Consider the following 16,923-nt stretch of genomic DNA (forward strand, 5'->3'; position numbering starts at 1 on the left):
TCCGCTCTCTGAGAGAACATGCAGTCCTCCCCTTTGCACTCTCCATCCTCCCCACCCAGAACGCTGCTTCCCCTTGACCATGTCCCTGGCTCCTTACGTGGCAAACTCTTACTCAGCCCTCAAAACTCCGCCTGGCCTCAGCTCTTCCAGAAAGGCCTGTCTCTGCACTCTCCACTAGCTGCTCCTTCCCTCTTGGGTGCCACACTTACCCCTCCCTCCCCGCCCTGGCTAAACTACAGACCGCAACACCCACACCTGTCTGCCTGCAGCTGGCGTGAGCAGCCCGTCCCCCAGGCTCCCGTTTCTGTGCCCCGAGGGCGACAGAGCCGGAGTCTCACCTTCTCGGCCCTCGAGTCGAGGCAGGTGACCTTCTTCAGAATGAGGAACAGGGAGATGTGACGGGAAGACACTGGCCAAGCAGTGAGCTACCCCCCTCTTTCCGAGAGAATGTTCCAGGCTTGTGAGCCGCAGCGGGGGTGGCCTGGGGGAGCAGCTGTGGAAACACCTCTGCGGGCAGCGCGGGGTCACTTAGTCACCGGGCCTTTCAAGGCTGACGGTTATGTAATCATGTACACAGGAGAGCACCACTGGTTTGGGTCAACTGTTCTCAAGCTGGGGGGGTGCCAGCCCACTCCCTGAGCAGACGGGCCGAATTCCTGTCTCCCGATGTGTGGGAAGCGGCAGGCAGGACATGGCGAGCTGCCCCGAGGTCAGGGCAGCCTCGGGACCAGCGTGGAGGGACTCCCGAGGCTGGAGGAGGTGCAGCGGGCAGAGTGGAACCATCTGCAGCATCCAGATGGCCCCCACAGGGCTGCAGGGGTGGGGATGGGGCAGGGGCCATCCAGCTCTCTGACCAGATCACTGCAGGGCACAGAGGCCACTCCAAGACCCACATGGGGCCCGCAGAGGTAAGCCAAGAGTTCGAAACGAAAGAAGCAAGATGTGAGACTGTATATTCACACAGCTGTACACACACACACACACACACACACACACATATATACACATACACACAACACTTATCTGCATAGATGAGTATTAGCTTGGAAGAAAACAAACCAAAATAAAAATATCGATTATCTGGGTGGGAGATTATAGGTGTTTTTTAAACGATTATCATTCACAAGGCTACAGGGCCAAGAGTGTCTGCCATCCAAGGAAGGAACCAGGGGTGTGTTAAGTGTCCTGCTGCTGCTAAGTCGCTTCAGTCGTGTCTGACTCTGCACGACCCCATAGACGGCAGCCCACTAGTCTCCCTGGGATTCTCCAGGCAAGAACACTGGAGTGGGTTGCCATTTCCTTCTCCAATGCATGCAAGTGAAAAGTGAAAGTGAAGTCGCTGAGTCGTGTCCGACTCTTAGCAACCCCATGGACTGCAGCCCACCAGGCTCCTCCATCCATGGGATTTTCCAGGCAAGAGTACTGGAATGGGGTGCCATTGCCTTCTCCGGTTAGTGTCCTAGGACTGCTAATAATGAATTACTGCCAACTTGGGGCTTATTCCAGCAGGAATTTATTCTCTCACAGTTCTGAAAGCCCGCAGTCTGAAGTCCAGGTGTCAGCAGGGCTGGTTCACTCTGGGGCTTCCGAGGAGAGTCTGTTCCAGGCCTCAGTCCTGGCCATCCCTGGCGGTCCTCAGGGGTTTGGGAGCATCACACCTCTGCCTCATTCTCACTCAACTTTCTCCCTGTGTCTGTGGATCCCGGGCCCCACAGTTCCTCTTCCCAAAAGGACACCAGCTCCTGAGTTAGGGCCCACCCCCCTCCACTGTGACCTCATCTTAAACTGAGTCCATCAGCAAAGATTCTATTTCCCAACAGGGTCAAGTTCACACACATCTTTGGTGTGTGTGGGGGCGTGGGGCATAACAACCCTTGTGCTGTGTGCTAAGTCACTTCAGTCCTGTCCAACTATTTGTGACCCCATGGAACGCAGCCCTCCAGGCTCCTCTGTCCATGAGATTCTCCAGGCAAGAATACTGGAGTGGGTTGCCATGCCCTCCTCCAGGGGATCTTCCTGACCCAGGGATCGAACCCGTGTCTCATGTCTCCTGCATTGGCAGGCGTGTTCTTTACCGCTAGTGCCAGCTGGGAAGCCCCTATAATAACCCATAACAAGAGGCATTTAGTCCAAAGGAAAAGAAGACACAGGGCCCTGACAACATCTTCTATATCTTGCAGGCTTTCCCATTTAGAAGGATTAGACCTGATCTATGTAGCTCTATGGGGAAAAAATGGGTCCAAAGTGTAGACACTCCCAAAAGATAGACTTGGGGTCAATGTAGGAAGGATGCTCTCACAGGGCTGTCTAAGTGGAACTGGGTTGTCCTGGATGGGAACTCCTGGACCAGAATGGAGCCTCTTGTCTCTGGGGCAGGGGTACTGGTCAGGCCAGAGGGGACGTGATGGACTAAATGATTTTAAGTCCTGGCAGCCCTAAGATTCTGCCACGCACACAGCCATTGCCAATGACGTCAGCATGGCCCAGTGCTGGCCTGCCAGCCTCACCCAGTCTGTTCGGGACCACGCTAGCCTGGCCTCATCCACACTGAGCAGCCGCCACACTGCACAACAGAGCAGCTCTGTCGTGTTCTTCCTCTCAGGAAAGGTGCAGCTGGCACTTTCACAGCCGACAGGATAAAGGCATCAATCAAGGCAGAGGACAAAGAACTATAGGAGTTAAACCCTACAGAGAAATCCGACACCCCTGATTCCAAGGGCATTTCTCACGCCTGGACATCACTCAAGGGGCAGTTCCACATCCCCAGGCCAGACCAGGCAGAGGCTGAAGGCCCGCAGGCTAGGGTCAGAATGGCTAAGGAAACAATCCACAGTTTGTTTAGAAGCAGTGAAGATTGCCCCAAGAATAACGTTTACATAAGAAATAGCAGTAACATCACATGTTAAGCCTGTTTATTTAAAGAAGCAGCAGCAGCAAAATCTTGCCTGCGATGAGAAGGAAGACTGGCCTTCAAAACTGCCTTTTCTTTTCCCAAAACAAAAAAACCCACGAATACACTGCTCACCTCTCCACAGGGTCCCTGAGCATGACAATCAGCTTTGCGTCTGGCTGGAAGGCGTGGATGAAGTCCTGGGTCAGAAAGGGAGGCTCGCCGTCTGTGCCGTTGTCATAGAAGAGCGTCCAGGCATTGTTGTCCCACATGGTGGAGGCGCTGGCCTCGCCTGCAAACAGAAAACGCTGCGAGTGAGTGGGGCTGAATTACGGGCTCCTGCAGAGCGGCCTGAACTAGGGGCCACACCTGGCTGTGATGCCGTCTAAAACAGCTGTGCACGGGTGAGCTGGTCCAGGAAGCGGGCAGACCGGACTCTGGGAAGAGGAGGCTGATGACCGCCCTCTGCCACACCGTCACCCCCTCCCCGCAAGGACCTCCATCTGGAGATGAAAGTGATCTGAGCCACACTGAGCATCCCTCTTCCTCCCAGCTCCTCTCTCCAGGATGTGACAGAAAAACCTCTATGAGCATCTGGCCTCCCAATTTCACGATGTTTAACTTTGCCTACGGCGCACAGCTCCGAGGCATTTTAAGGGCCCGCTGAGAATATATTAGATGGTTTCCTTCAAAAGGCATCAGGGGTGAAGGAGGAGTTTGGGCAAACTGACTCTCATTAGGAAACTGCGGGCAATCCGCATCAATCTTCCCTTGAAATCACAAGGGTCAGTCCCCAAGCACACTCGAAGAGGGAGGCTTTGCAGGAAGGCTCATGGGACCTTGGTCCTCCGTGCCCACCCACCCCATGGCCTGGCACACAGCTGGGATTCACTCAGTGCTGGCTGGGTGAACGGGAAGCTGGTTCTAGCCCGTTTGATCACGGTCTGCATGACTGAAGCATGATGAGGTCAGTTAAGCACATTCTAGGCCAGGCGTGAGGCCAACACACAGACCTTTCAGCATTTCTATCTCATAGACTTGAACTGGTTCCTTTTTTTTTTTTTTAAGAATAGTCTTCAGAGATTCAGAAAGAAAGGCAAATAAATCAATTAATTATACATTTGATTTCCCGACATCGTACACGGGACTATATGACACATCTCAAAGTCACTATTCAGGCAAAATCTGAGCCTGAAGACTGAGTCTCTTTGATCACTGATGAGCACATCACAGTTATGCGGAGAGTTAGCAGGCTCCTATTTATTCTGTTGGATGTGCAATCAGGTCCAGGTGAGTATTTCTATTCTGATCTTTCTTTCTTTCTATTTTTTTTAAGAGGTAATACCCTAGAACACAGAAAAAAAACAAGCCAATCTGAAGTCCTTTGAAAATTCTACTCACAATGAATAAGAGAATATTAGGACAAGGAAAGTACCTAGAACTAAGTTGGCACAAATTTTCTCAGTCTCATAAATGAACTGGTTCTATGCTTGTCCATTTATCTGTCTGTCCATCTACCCATCCATCTTTCATTCATCCTCCATCCATCATTCACCCATCCTTCATCCATCCATGCAGAAAGCTCTGATTTGGTGTCTAAACTGTGCCCAGCACTGTGCTTGGCACTATAGATAGATGACAGAAACAAGACAGACAATCCCCTTTAGTCTCAAACCTTACAACATAGGGGAGGATCAATAATTCAATAAACCATCAGAGCTTCACTTGAGCACTTTGACAGGGCAGAGCAGGGGAGCTTGAGAGCCCTGAGAGAAGGCAGCAGCCTTTCCACATGTATTGATCCCCAGCCCAGAGAACCCAGTCACTGGAGTCCTTCCTGACTCCAGCCATTAGCCCAGACCACCGAGAAAGGGCCCTCTATGATCCATTGGCCAAGATGAAGAAAGACCAGTATGCTTCTTCCAGGGATCTAACCAGAAGAAGCTGAAGCAGAGTTTCAGGGTTGGGAGGAACCCAGAACTGATCTGGTCCAACAAACCCATTTTGCAGATGAGTAGACTGAGTTCAGGAACACAAAGACCAACTTGTCTCATGGCACAGAGCTCGCTGGTGGCACAGCCCGGGCTAGATGCCAGCTTTCCATCTACCATAAAACTCCACAAACTCTGCTTCAGGTAAACATCAGAATACAGATATATTCTTTAGTTTTCATTTCTAAATCTAGAAGTAAATAAAATGAGAAAACCAAACTAAAGCCTTCCTTTTTTTATTCATTAGCTTAGGCTCTATTTCCCAACCCTAGGATGTATAGATTTTTAGCTCTTTCACAAGAACATGAGATTTTCCCAGAGGCATATGGTAAGGGTGGTGGCGGCTTAGTCACTAAGTCGTGTCCAACTCTTGTGACCCCATGGACTGTAGCCTGCCAGACTTCTCTGTCCATAGGATTTTCCAGGCAAGAATACTGAAGTGGGTTGCCATTTCCTTCTCCAGGGGATCTTCCTGACCCAGGGATCAAACCAGGGTCTCCCGCACTGCAGGCAGTTTCTTTACCAACTGAGCCACCAGGGAAGCCCACAGTATGTTTGAGCCGCAGTCAAATATTAGTTAAGATTTGTAATTTGGGTGTTAACTCATGGCTGCAAGAAAACAGCTAGTACCCAGTTCGGACTGAGTAAGAGGGTATGCTCTCATCTGGCTTCCAGGACTCGAGTTCTTCGAATTAAAAATAAATAAATCAGAGCTTCAGCAGGTAAGTCTGTCCCCTTGGACATGGGACACATAAGCAAACAGCCGTCTTTCAGATGGTTGATTACAATTCTTCTTAGTTACTGATAGTGTAACCGAATTCAGAGAATCAAAATATAATAGATTTAAAACGAAAAAATAGATCGCTGCCTCAGGTAACCAATTTAAGAAAAATATGTCATTTGATTTCTCTCTCTCAGAGGTGTAAGTGGATAAATGTCTTTTAGGCTGAAGCCAATAGAGAGCGTGAACAGATATGTTTTTTATAAAACATCCTTGTGAATTAAAAAAAAAAATGATTGCTAATCAAACCACCTCATTTTGAATGTCTAAAGGCATTAGGCTAACAAGACTGAAGCTTTTCCAACAGCAATCAGTCACACACGATGCACGAGGGATGTGTCTATTTCAGGAGAGGCCGCCTCCATCTTCACAGGGTCCCAGAGGCCAGGGAGTACAAAGGCCACAAGAATTAAACCGATGACTAATTGGTTCATTTTGCATTCATGATCCCCCGTCCAAACTTACTCAGATGGGCGTATCATGAAAAGAAATCCAGTATGCAAGCTTAACTTTAATAAAAGCAAAAAACAGCAACATTTTAAAAAAGCCATTTCAGGTGCACTTGAGTCTCCACGGAACTAGAGAGTCTACTAAACGTTTTTGCTTATGGAAAACTGCACAAACAATATGAACATTTTACACAGGGGGAGAGAGGTGGGGGAGTCACTGGGGAAATAGACACTCAGGAGCTGAGGGCAAATGTCATGCAAATGCTTGCAGGTGCAGTGAAGCCCGGCCTGGCCCAGGGCAGGAGCTCCACGGAAGCCATACCGATAATGATTCTATTCATCTTGCTCGGCTCCTTCGCAGCGCTGGCCTGCAGTCCTTGATGAATCTGGTGTGCGGCCAGGTCAAAGAGGTCCAGGTAGTCTTCCACCGGATAGCGGTCCCGCAGCCCATCCCTCAGGCGGACGATTCCTACAAGAACCAGGAAGCAGGGGTTACTGAGGACAAAGCTGCCACGCCGGGCTGGTGGCCTCCAGGGAGTAACCACAAATGGATGGAAAGGTCTGAGGGCCCCGCTGCAGCAGCAAAGGTTTGACCCCATGAGCTACAAGAGGCGGAGGGATGTCTGCAAACCGGCCACCCTCTTTTGAGCCGTGTGCACTTTGAGGGGTGGAACACACCACCACTCGAGTGCACAGTAGCCCCTGAAAGGATGGCACGCCTGTTCAAGAACTATAATCGGGTCTACTTGGAGGGCCAGAGAGGTTGGGGCTGGTTAACACGGGCACCAGATGAGGTCCCCCAGGGGCGGGGCAGCAGTGGCATCAGAATACACATGATGAATCACAAGAAAACACCTCCCATCAGAGGGGCCATATCCTCTGAAGCTCAGATGCATCTTTTTTTTTTGTCAGGGCTCCCCAGCACCTTCCCAAGGTTCTTTTCCATCAGGAAGTCTATCCATTTCTCCAAACAATAAGGAGAACTGATGGTCCCTGGATGGACACCTGAGTGATTCTGGCATCAGCCACACGCAGCCTAAATTGTCCCTTGCCTGAGAGGTGGGTAAATTTTCCTTGAAAATGTATTGACAACACACTGCCCCAAACCACAGCCACCAAGGTTAATGGAAAGTGGAGAGAGAGTATCCACAGGCAAAACAGCAAGAGGTTCAAGGTGATACCGGACACCAGACTCCAGAGGCTGCATGCCCCCATGACTTTCCCCTTGACCAGCAGGAACCTGGTTTTCACAGGGAAAGACAGTGAGTTCTGTAGGGGAGGGCCCCCTAAAGATGAGCACAGAAACTCTGGCTTCCACAGCTGCCGCTGCCAAACCACAAAAGACATATTTACACTTCTGTTCACTTTGGGAGGAACATCAAAAGGATTAAGTCAAACGTTTGTCAGAAACACACTAAGAGTTGATCTCAACTTAGGTTGTACTAAAAAAAGCTTTCAAAATTCCTTTCCAAGCAACCTAGGTCTTTTCCACGGAAACTGCCCTCCAGGCTCACCCAGACTTTGGCATTTGTCATCCCTTAGCTCCAGTGTCCAAATGTCTCCTGGAAGAAGGGAAAAGGCTGAGGAGAGGAAACAGTGACCCTGGGGGCCGAGGGAGTGGCTCGGGCTGGCTCAGGGGTGGGTGGAGCAGAAACCAGCCTGCAGGAGTCATGGGGTGGTGGCTACCGTCAACCTTCTGGGAAAGGGGTGCTATGAGCAGGGTGGCCCAGAATTACCTTCATGGGGCTTTCATTCTGACCCTCTGAGGCCCAAGGGGCAGGCAGGTCAGAGAAGAGGCAGGAAGCAGCTCAGTGACAGGCTCAGGTCCTGGGATGCTCCAGTAGGAAGCTGAAACCTAGCCAGACACAGCACCTTTCTTTCTCCTGCCTCCTCCCAGCAGGGGTGTGGGTGTGGGGGCTCCAGCAGGAACAGCACCGAGCTGTGAGCTGGGAACGGACAGGCCCCAACAAACGTCCACCTGGATGATGCATGTCCCAAGGCCCTTCAGGACAAGAAGAGTGCCCATCCGGCACCCTTTCGCTGGCCTTGCACACTGCCGGCACTGTATAAATGCTCACCAGGTGATCAGGAGCTGGGTACTCAGTCCTGCTGGGTGTCTGCCTGAGGATCTCTTAACCACAGAACTCTCTGATTTCCGCCTCTCAGCGTGTTTTCTCATTTCCCCACCTGCCTCCCTCCTGGAACCTCCCAGAATGCCCCGCTCAGGTCAGTCTCAGGGCTCCCACTCCAACCCTGACCCCTGACCCCGGAAGGAGTGACCGGGTGAAGGCGCCTGAAGCACCCTTGCCGTGGGGACATGGCGGCACGCACCGAAGCGCTTCCGGGTCCACCAATGCGGTTCCTTGATGGCAGAGAACTTGACTTCTGGGTGCAGCCGCAGGCGGTCGTAGAGGTCGGTGGTGCCGCACTTGGGCTGCCCAATGATGTAGAAGTGCGGCAGGCAGCGGAGGCGGAAGTGCTTGCCGTGCACGTGGGATAGGTGGCCCCAGAAAGCCTTGCGCAGCGTGTCGAAGGTGGAGCGGAAGCGCTTGGAGTAGAGTACGTAGGAGTTGGTCAGGTAGGGGTCGGTGGTGTTCCTGCCCGTGAATTCCTCGTACCAACAGGGGCTCTTACTGTTGGGAAGAAATTTGTGCGGGATGACGGAAAACATCTGCAACAGAAAGAGACAAAAACGGAGAGACACACTGAGAGGGAAAAACACACTCTGTCCTCAATATGATCCTACACTGAGGCTTATTACAACGTTCTCATGGGAAGTATTATTGGATGACTAAATACTAAAAGTAAACTTGGTAAACAATGACCATGCTTTTCCTAAAACCCCAATAAAAATAAAATATGAAGAGAATGAAAATACAAGTTCCATCAAAATCCATTCTACCATGATTTATCTTACACACACACACGACTATATAGTTGTATATTTAAGTGGCCATTAGAGACAAACACTGATTTAGGGCAGACTAGAGAGTAATCTACAAAAGTAATTTTAACTGCCAGGGCCACCTTTCAAGCAAAATATCACAGAAAGGAATTATTAGAAAGGGGGAGTTCCTTCAACTGTTTTAGCTGTGCCATTTAATACAGAGTTCCCTTGTTGGCATTAACAGCATAGACAGCCCTTTCAGTGAACCCTCATCCATAAGGCTGTCAAATTACCACTATTACACTTGGGAAATTTTTGGTCACTTTCTTGCCAAAGGTGATGATAGGAAAGGAAGCAGCCATTTTTTAAAATCAGTCAACGGAGATGAGCATCGGGCTACTCACGTGCAATTCCTGCTTCTTGAGATCTTCTACGTCTGGGAGCTGTCTGGTGGTGAACTCAATCCTGGATGTGATGCTGTTGATAATTAACTTAATGCTTGGATAGTCCTTCACATATGAAATATTATTTACAGAGGATTGGTGATGATGCTCTTTTGCGTCACTTGGATTTTCACCCTCCATCAAGCTGGGATTGCTGGGGAAGGCTCCGTAATGGAAAGGCGATGAGATCAGAAGTTCTTGGTGGACCCCAGAAAGGATGTAAGAAGCCATCACCAACGTCATTATTATCAATCCAAAAATGAGGCTGCATCGCTTCCCCTTCTTGAAGCGCAAAAACCCACCCCAGCTCTCATTCCCATCAGCCCTCACTTCGAGAACAGCCAGCAAGTTCATTTGCTTACCGTCCACTCGAAACACAATTTTGTTTTCTGCTTTGCACACTGGGCACTCCTGGCGACCGTGATGGGAGCCTCCTCGGCAGCTGACCTGCTGTGTCTGTACGTCGTCAGGCGACAGTTGGATGCAGCAATTAATGCAGTGCCTCATGATAATGCCCCTGGATGCTGGCCCACTGAGCCATGGGCGAGCCTCTGAGGAGTCCAGATGCCTGCAAGTCGTGCTGTGAAACTTGGAGGATGGCTCAGTGATCACATAAGATGATCAGAAGGCACAAGCAACAGAAACAAGAGTAAAAATGAGCAGGTGCCAAAACACCAGAGAATGAGGGATCACGTTCTTTGGTTTGCCTCTGAAAGATAACATGAATGATGTCCAACTGTCATGTTCTGTAATCCTGGAAAAAGCCACAAGGTCAGGAGCAATTCTTCCTGACCTTCAGGTTTTTCCCATGGCACCAAATGAAGTGGAAGTGTTCTTGCTGGAGAACATGGAAACACCCAAGGGATTAGAAGATCTCATGGCCTCAATGAGAGATGGACAGACACACCATCCACGCAGAGTCCATGGAGATTTCTTCTTTCACATCCTAAAGTTCCTTTGAAATGTCTCCTCTTCATGGGGAACAAAATCCTCAAGATGTCAGATTACCTAAACAACAAAGAAAAGAGGTTTTATTACATTAGATGATGACAGCAATCACCCTGGGAACACCTTCCAAGGAGAGAAGTTCCTGCTTCTTTTCCACTTCTAAGTTTCAGCCACGCTGGCTAGGTCACAAGCAAGTTACAGAAAATCATATAGGATGAAGGGAGAAGTGTCAGGTCCTTGGTGTTTGGCTTTGGAGTTCAGTCTCTGCCACCAAATGTGACCCCAACACCAGCTCCACCAGCACCTTATTAAACACCTCTTATTTCACACAACCCACATATTCTGTAATGTCTGTGCCTGGACACAGCTAAGTGACTAGAACCCTTGCTCCCAACTTGGAATCATTCTTAGATTCATGCACAGTTAGTCACTCTGAATTTGAGGGATGAATTGAAATAACAACTCTTTTAAATCAACAAAAAAAAATCCAAAGAGAATAGTTAAGATGGGAGCAGGCAGAGAAAATATTTTTCCCCTCCTAACAGCATTAATAGTCTTTTAACCTAGAGCTAACATTTATTATCAGTGTAGGATGCAAAAATTAATGAAAATATAGAAACACTGAAATGATTCTCTCCTTCAGTAGAATGTATCATATTAAAAAAAATTTGACTTTAAGTTATTAAGCAATTAAATCCAACATGCAATACTCCCCCGAGTAACAGAAAACTTCAGACCCTGAAACAATTTTTCACTTTCATCATCCTTGGGAAAACATGATTCTTAAAAATCCATTAATAGAAGTCTGCAGTTATAGAATGTATTGTTGCCCAAGTGACACTTCTTTGTAGACATTGTAAAAACAGCAAAAAAAGAGACCTATATGGTTTCTAGCAGTGGTAGAACATTGCTAATGAGCTAACCGTGTGACCTCGAGCCAGCAGCATAACCTTTCTAAGCTCTGGTTTCTTCACCAGTAAAATTAGGATGAAAGTATGTCCCTTTCAAGTGTGTAACAGTACTAAGTCAGCTAATACATGTGAAGACTTTGCAGAATGCCTACACATGTTTCAGTTCAGTTCAGTTCAGTCGCTCAGTCATGTCCGAATCTTTGCAACCCCATGAATCGAAGTATGCCAGGCCTCCCTGTCCATCACCAACTCCCGGAGTTCACTCAGACCCACGTCCATCGAGTCAGTGATGCCATCCAGCCATCTCATCCTCTGTCGTCCCCTTCTCCTCCTGCCCCCAATCCCTCCCAGCATCAGTCTTTTCCAATGAGTCAAGTCTTCGCATGAGGTGGCCAAAGTACTGGAGTTTCAGCTTTAGCATCATTCCTTCCAAAGAAATCCCAGGGCTGATCTCCTTCAGAATGGACTGGTTGGATCTCCTTGCAGTCCAAGGGACTCTCAAGAGTCTTCTCCAACACCACAGTTCAAAGGCATCAATTCTTCGGTGCTCAGCTTTCTTCACAGTCCAACTCTCACATCCATACATGACCACTGGAAAAGCCATAGCCTTGACTAGACGGACCTTTGTTGGCAAAGTAATGTCTCTGCTTTTGAATATGCTATCTAGGTTGGTCATAACTTTCCTTCCAAGGAGTAAGCGTATTTCAATTTCATGGCTGCAGTCACCATCTGCAATGATTTTGGAGCCCCCAAAAATAAAGTCTGACACTGTTTCCACTCTTTCCCCATCTATTTCCCATGAAGTGATGGGACCAGATGCCATGATATTCGTTTTCTGAATGTTGAGTTTTAAGCCAACTTTTTCACTCTCCTCTTTCACCTTCATCAAGAGGCTTTTTAGTTCCTCTTCACTTCCTGCCATAAGGGTGGTGTCATCTGCATATCTGAGGTTATTGATATTTCTCCCAGCAATCTTGATTCCAGCTTGTGCTTCTTCCAGCCCAGCATTTCTCATGATGTACTCTGCATAGAAGTTAAATAAGCAGGGTGACAATATACAGCCTTGACGTACTCCTTTTCCTATTTGGAACCAGTCTGTTGTTTCATGTCCAGTTCTAACTGTTGCTTCCTGACCTGCATACAGATTTCTCAAGAGGCAGGTCAGGTGTTTAAGATCCCATAAAGGAGAGATAACATGAATAATGATAGCATCATCGATGACTCTTACTATTATGTTTTTCATTGTCAGTGAATACCAAGAACGTCTGAAGTGGAATCAAAGATGGGCAATCCCATCACAGTGTCTTTCCTTAGCACCTGAGAATCAGCTACAGGTGGCAGACTCACTTCTGCCTCTGCACACACACACACACACACACACCCTCCAACAATCCTTACTGTCCCCGGGGAAGCTGGTGTTAAGTAACCCTGCATAAAGCCCCCCTCGTTTTGGCGGAGAGGCCAAGCAATCAACTTGCCAGCAGCAACATCCCCTTCCCTTGGACAGAAAGGCCTATGTTTTATCAAAGCATGATAACCATTAAATAACCATACAGTATTCCTAAAATGTCCTCCACAAAATGTTCTGCATGTTCGATAGGTCTTCAGGGCTTAAATTACCTGGAGGAAAGGTAGAATGGCCCAAATGACACAGACTTCTTTAGAGCAGACTTCACCTTTTCACTGTGAAGCCATAAGAGAGGACTATAATACACAACATTTCCAAAACATAATTGACCATGGAATTCTAACTGATGTCTCAAGGAAGCAGTTTGAGGAATGCTAGTGAGTAAAGGCTGAAATAGGGGTCAGAGCAGTTCTGAGAAGCACAGAGGAGAGGGAGTCGTGGGAGCAAACAGCCCGGAACCAGGCCAACATCTCAAGCTCCGCCACCCCCTCATCCCTGAGAGTTTTTGGAGGGACTCGGCAGAAACCTTAAGGCTCAGGCCTCTGCCTCCAACTTGCTCAACCAGCCCTGAACCATCACTTGCTACAAACAATTCTCCCAAACCAAAGAAACAAAAGGGCAAGCTCCCCTACTCAGAAACCCCGTCACTAAGCCAAGAAAACATTTTTCACACGGCGAAGACAAGGCCAAATGGGGTTAAAATGAGATTCCAGCCAGCATCGCAGGGGGGAGCCAGTTTGCACACTTCTGTCTCTCTGGCTGTAGGAGGCTTAATTAGATCTTTTCCAAAACATGGTCTTTGAAGCTCCAAGACAAAAACGTACAAAATGTGGACCCACCAGAATGGGCAAAACATTCCTCAACAAGAACAAAGGTTTTCTAAGACAAGCACAATAAATAAATAGACCTGAGTAGTCAGAGAAGCTGACAGTCTCAACAGAGAGGCCTGGGACACAGTAGCCCAGAGGATTTATCCCGTGGGCCGGCTGCACCCTCCAGCCAGACCTCCCACTCCAAGTCTCACTTCGTAAAATGGGAGCAGAAAACTGGCGACACAATTCCAGAGGCCTGCAGAGCCTAAACACTCAAATCCAATGTTATCTCCTATAGTTCACTCCTTCATCCCTTCCCCCTTTAATTCTCCAGATCCCTCCCGAAGGAGGACCCTGCACTGGGCGCTGCCCAAGATGCACGTCCAGGTCTGAAAGTGTCAGTAGCCCGGTTGTGTTCGGCTCCTTGCGACCCCGTGGACTAGCCCACCAGGCTCCTCTGTCCATGGGATTCTCCAAGCAAGAATACGGAGTGGGCTGCCATTTCTTTCTCCAGGGGATCTTCCAGACCCAGGGATCAGACCCAGATCTCCTGCATTACAGACAGATCCTTTACCATCTGAGCCACCAGGGAAGCCAGCACGGCCAGGTTTGGGGGCCTGAAGCCAGGACATGATGTGGGTGTGATGTCACACTAAAGAAATACCTGGTCTTTGTCTCAGTTCCTGACACGGCGCTTCTAAAACCCTTGGACCATCCTGGGTGAGAGGGGTGACACGGACAATACCTTTTGCCATTTGTAACAAGCCCCTTTCAACCACACCTCAGCTTATGTTAGTGAGGTGACTCTTGGCGGGGGAGAGGGGGCCCAGACAGCTTCAGGATGGGACTGGTAGCAGGAAAAACTTGGAAGCTTGGAACTCTCAGCCCTGCTTCTCCAGCCTCCAGGGAAGGGGAAGGGGTTGGTGACTGAGTTAATCCCCAATGGCCAATGATTTACTCACTTGTGCCTACATGATGTTATTGTTGTTCATTCTCTAAGTCATGTCTGACTCTTTGCGACCCCATGAGCTGCAGGCCCTCTATAAAAACCCTCTAAATGACAGGATTCCGAGAGTTTTCTGATTGGAGAGCCCATGGAGGTGCTGGGAGGGTGGCGTATGCAGAGAGGGCCTGGAAGGTCCATGACCCTCCCCGAGGCTCACTCTGTACATCTCCTCCATTTGGCTGTTCTTGTATTGTCTCCTTTGTAACGAACCCATAATAGTAAGGAAGGTGCTTTTCTGAGTACCGTGCATGATTCAACTTAAGGAACTTGAGAAAGGACTGTAGGAACCTCTGACCCTGCAGCCGTTAAAACAGAAGTGTGGGTAGCCTGGGGACCTGAGACTCGTGACTCAGGTCTGAAGCAGGGGCCGTCTCAGAGGTGGTGGTGGTGGTTTAGTCACTAGGGTGCATCCGATTCTCGCGACTCCACAAACTGGGGCCCACCAGCCTCCTCTGTCCATGGATTTCCCAGGCAAGAATGCTGGAGTGGCTTGCCACTTCCTTCCCCAGGGAATCTTCCCGACCCAGAGATCGAACCCGAGTCTCCAGCAGTGCAAGAGGATTCTTTACCGCTGAGCCACCAGGGAAGCTCCAGTCTCAGAGGACTGAGCCCTTAACCCGTGAAAGTTGTGCTAATTCCAGGGAGTTACTAGAAGAATTCAACTGAATTGCAGGACACCCAGCTGGTGTCTAGAGAGTTGAAGATTTTGCCAGTGTGGCAAAATCCCCCAGGGAGACTCTCTTTGAGAAAAAAAAAATGTTTGTTACATTTACATGTTTTATCGAAACATCTGACCAGCATATAGTATGTAAAATACTTAATTAAAAACAACGACCATATGACTAGTGAGTGCATTGCTGTGAACAGGACCTGGAGTTTGAGGTTTCCAGACCACCCTCGTCCAAGTGCAGTAACCATAATAGGGAGACCTTTGCCTCACCTGGAACTTATATTCCACCTGGAGTTAGGGGAATAGCAGGACAATAGATAATTTAAAAAGTCACAAATGAGTAACATCGTCTTAGATGTTGGAAGAAAACACAAAGGGGGAAAACAATGACACCCTTAGAACAGGGGCTCCCTGTGCCGCACCAGGGCCGGATGATGGTTTGTTGTGGGGGCCTGTTCTGAGCACTGTAGGATGTTTAGTAGCATCCCTGGCCTTCATCCCCAGGGAGAACTGCTGCCTTAGAAGAAGGGGAAGTAAAGTGGAGAGGATGGCCAGGGAAGACCTATTTCAGGTGGATTCATCTGACTGATGAGAAGGAAGCCAGTCATGTAGGGACCAGGGAAGTAAAGATCCCGCAAAGAAGGGAAGCTGAAGAGCAAAGCCATGGGGACCATCAGGAGAGCAGATCTATGGATTATGGGGCAAGAAGGGGGTGGGAAACAGATGGGAGAAAAGGCAGGGACCAGACTCTGGAAGGCCTGGAAGGCTGGGATCCATCCACACACAAAGAGGGAGGCACACTCTGGATTCTTTCAAAAGGATCTTTAAAATACATATAGCTGGGAACTCATGCACCTAGACTGAAAGGAAAATGGATTGCTGTTTTTTTTTCCTGTGTTGAGATTTTCTATACACCAAGAACAGTCATTCCGAAACCTAACACTCAGGTTATTCTTTCTTAAGAAATAAGCAATGGATATCCACTTCACCTGTCTGGAATGTCCCCGTTTTGGTGCCAGTGAACTCCGATTAGCCAGGACCCCTGGCTCTCCCATTCGGGTATTAAACCAGAGTCCGCAGGCATGCATTTCAGTGAGATCGCCCTCCAGCCAGGGCTCAATGCTGTGCCCTGTGGGTGCAGGCTGGAATCGTGGGAACCCAGTACCACTGTAAGAGATCAGATAACCAGTCCCAAAATAGAAAGCGTTCAATTACCCAGCCTTGGCTAAGATGGCCCCTATTAACCTATGCACCCCAAGCATCATTAGCAAGCCATTTATAACAAAATTGTAATCGAGAGACCCAGATATAGCACTTCAGATTAAGTAATTGAATGCCCCCTCAGCGTTAAGATCGATAAAGGGCATCCAATTTCACCCTAGGAAAATCTTATTAAATAATTGTAGCTATAAGCTGATATAGCAGAAGAAAGATGTACAAAACTTCCAAAGAAATCGGGATGAATTTAAATAAATGGCTTCATTTAGGTAGAACATTTACATCTGCCCTCTGGGAATAGAGAGGGGAAAAAATAGCTAATTACATTCTTTTACTTCAAGGTTTTAAAGAAAAAAAATTGATGGGTCTTAATTAACCTTTACTAAAACACAAAGCCTTCTGCTGATTACTTTGTCTAACTGCTGACATTTCTCTTCGGGCTATGTATATGAAAATACATTTTTTATTCCCAAGGAATATTAATCAACAAGTGGCAAAAGGAATATTTT

The 16,923-nt window shown here is 48.4% G+C and overlaps 1 protein-coding gene across 2 annotated transcripts in view; it reads right to left on the reverse strand.

Annotated features, from left to right (window-relative positions):
• Positions 1–16,923, reverse strand: part of CHST15 (carbohydrate sulfotransferase 15) — an 81,024-nt gene that overhangs the window by 25,750 nt on the left and 38,351 nt on the right. For both annotated transcript variants that reach the window (XM_055560282.1, XM_055560283.1), the window contains exons 2-5: positions 9,403–10,449; positions 8,443–8,782; positions 6,434–6,580; positions 3,026–3,182 (exon numbers count right to left, since the gene is read on the reverse strand). In XM_055560282.1, coding sequence (XP_055416257.1) covers positions 3,026–3,182; positions 6,434–6,580; positions 8,443–8,782; positions 9,403–9,948 — 1,190 coding nt within the window. In that variant the 5' untranslated portion in view covers positions 9,949–10,449. The remainder of the gene's footprint in view (positions 1–3,025; positions 3,183–6,433; positions 6,581–8,442; positions 8,783–9,402; positions 10,450–16,923) is intronic.

This window comes from Bubalus kerabau, chromosome 22, assembly GCF_029407905.1.
Source record: "Bubalus kerabau isolate K-KA32 ecotype Philippines breed swamp buffalo chromosome 22, PCC_UOA_SB_1v2, whole genome shotgun sequence".
Taxonomy (NCBI): domain Eukaryota; kingdom Metazoa; phylum Chordata; class Mammalia; order Artiodactyla; family Bovidae; genus Bubalus; species Bubalus kerabau.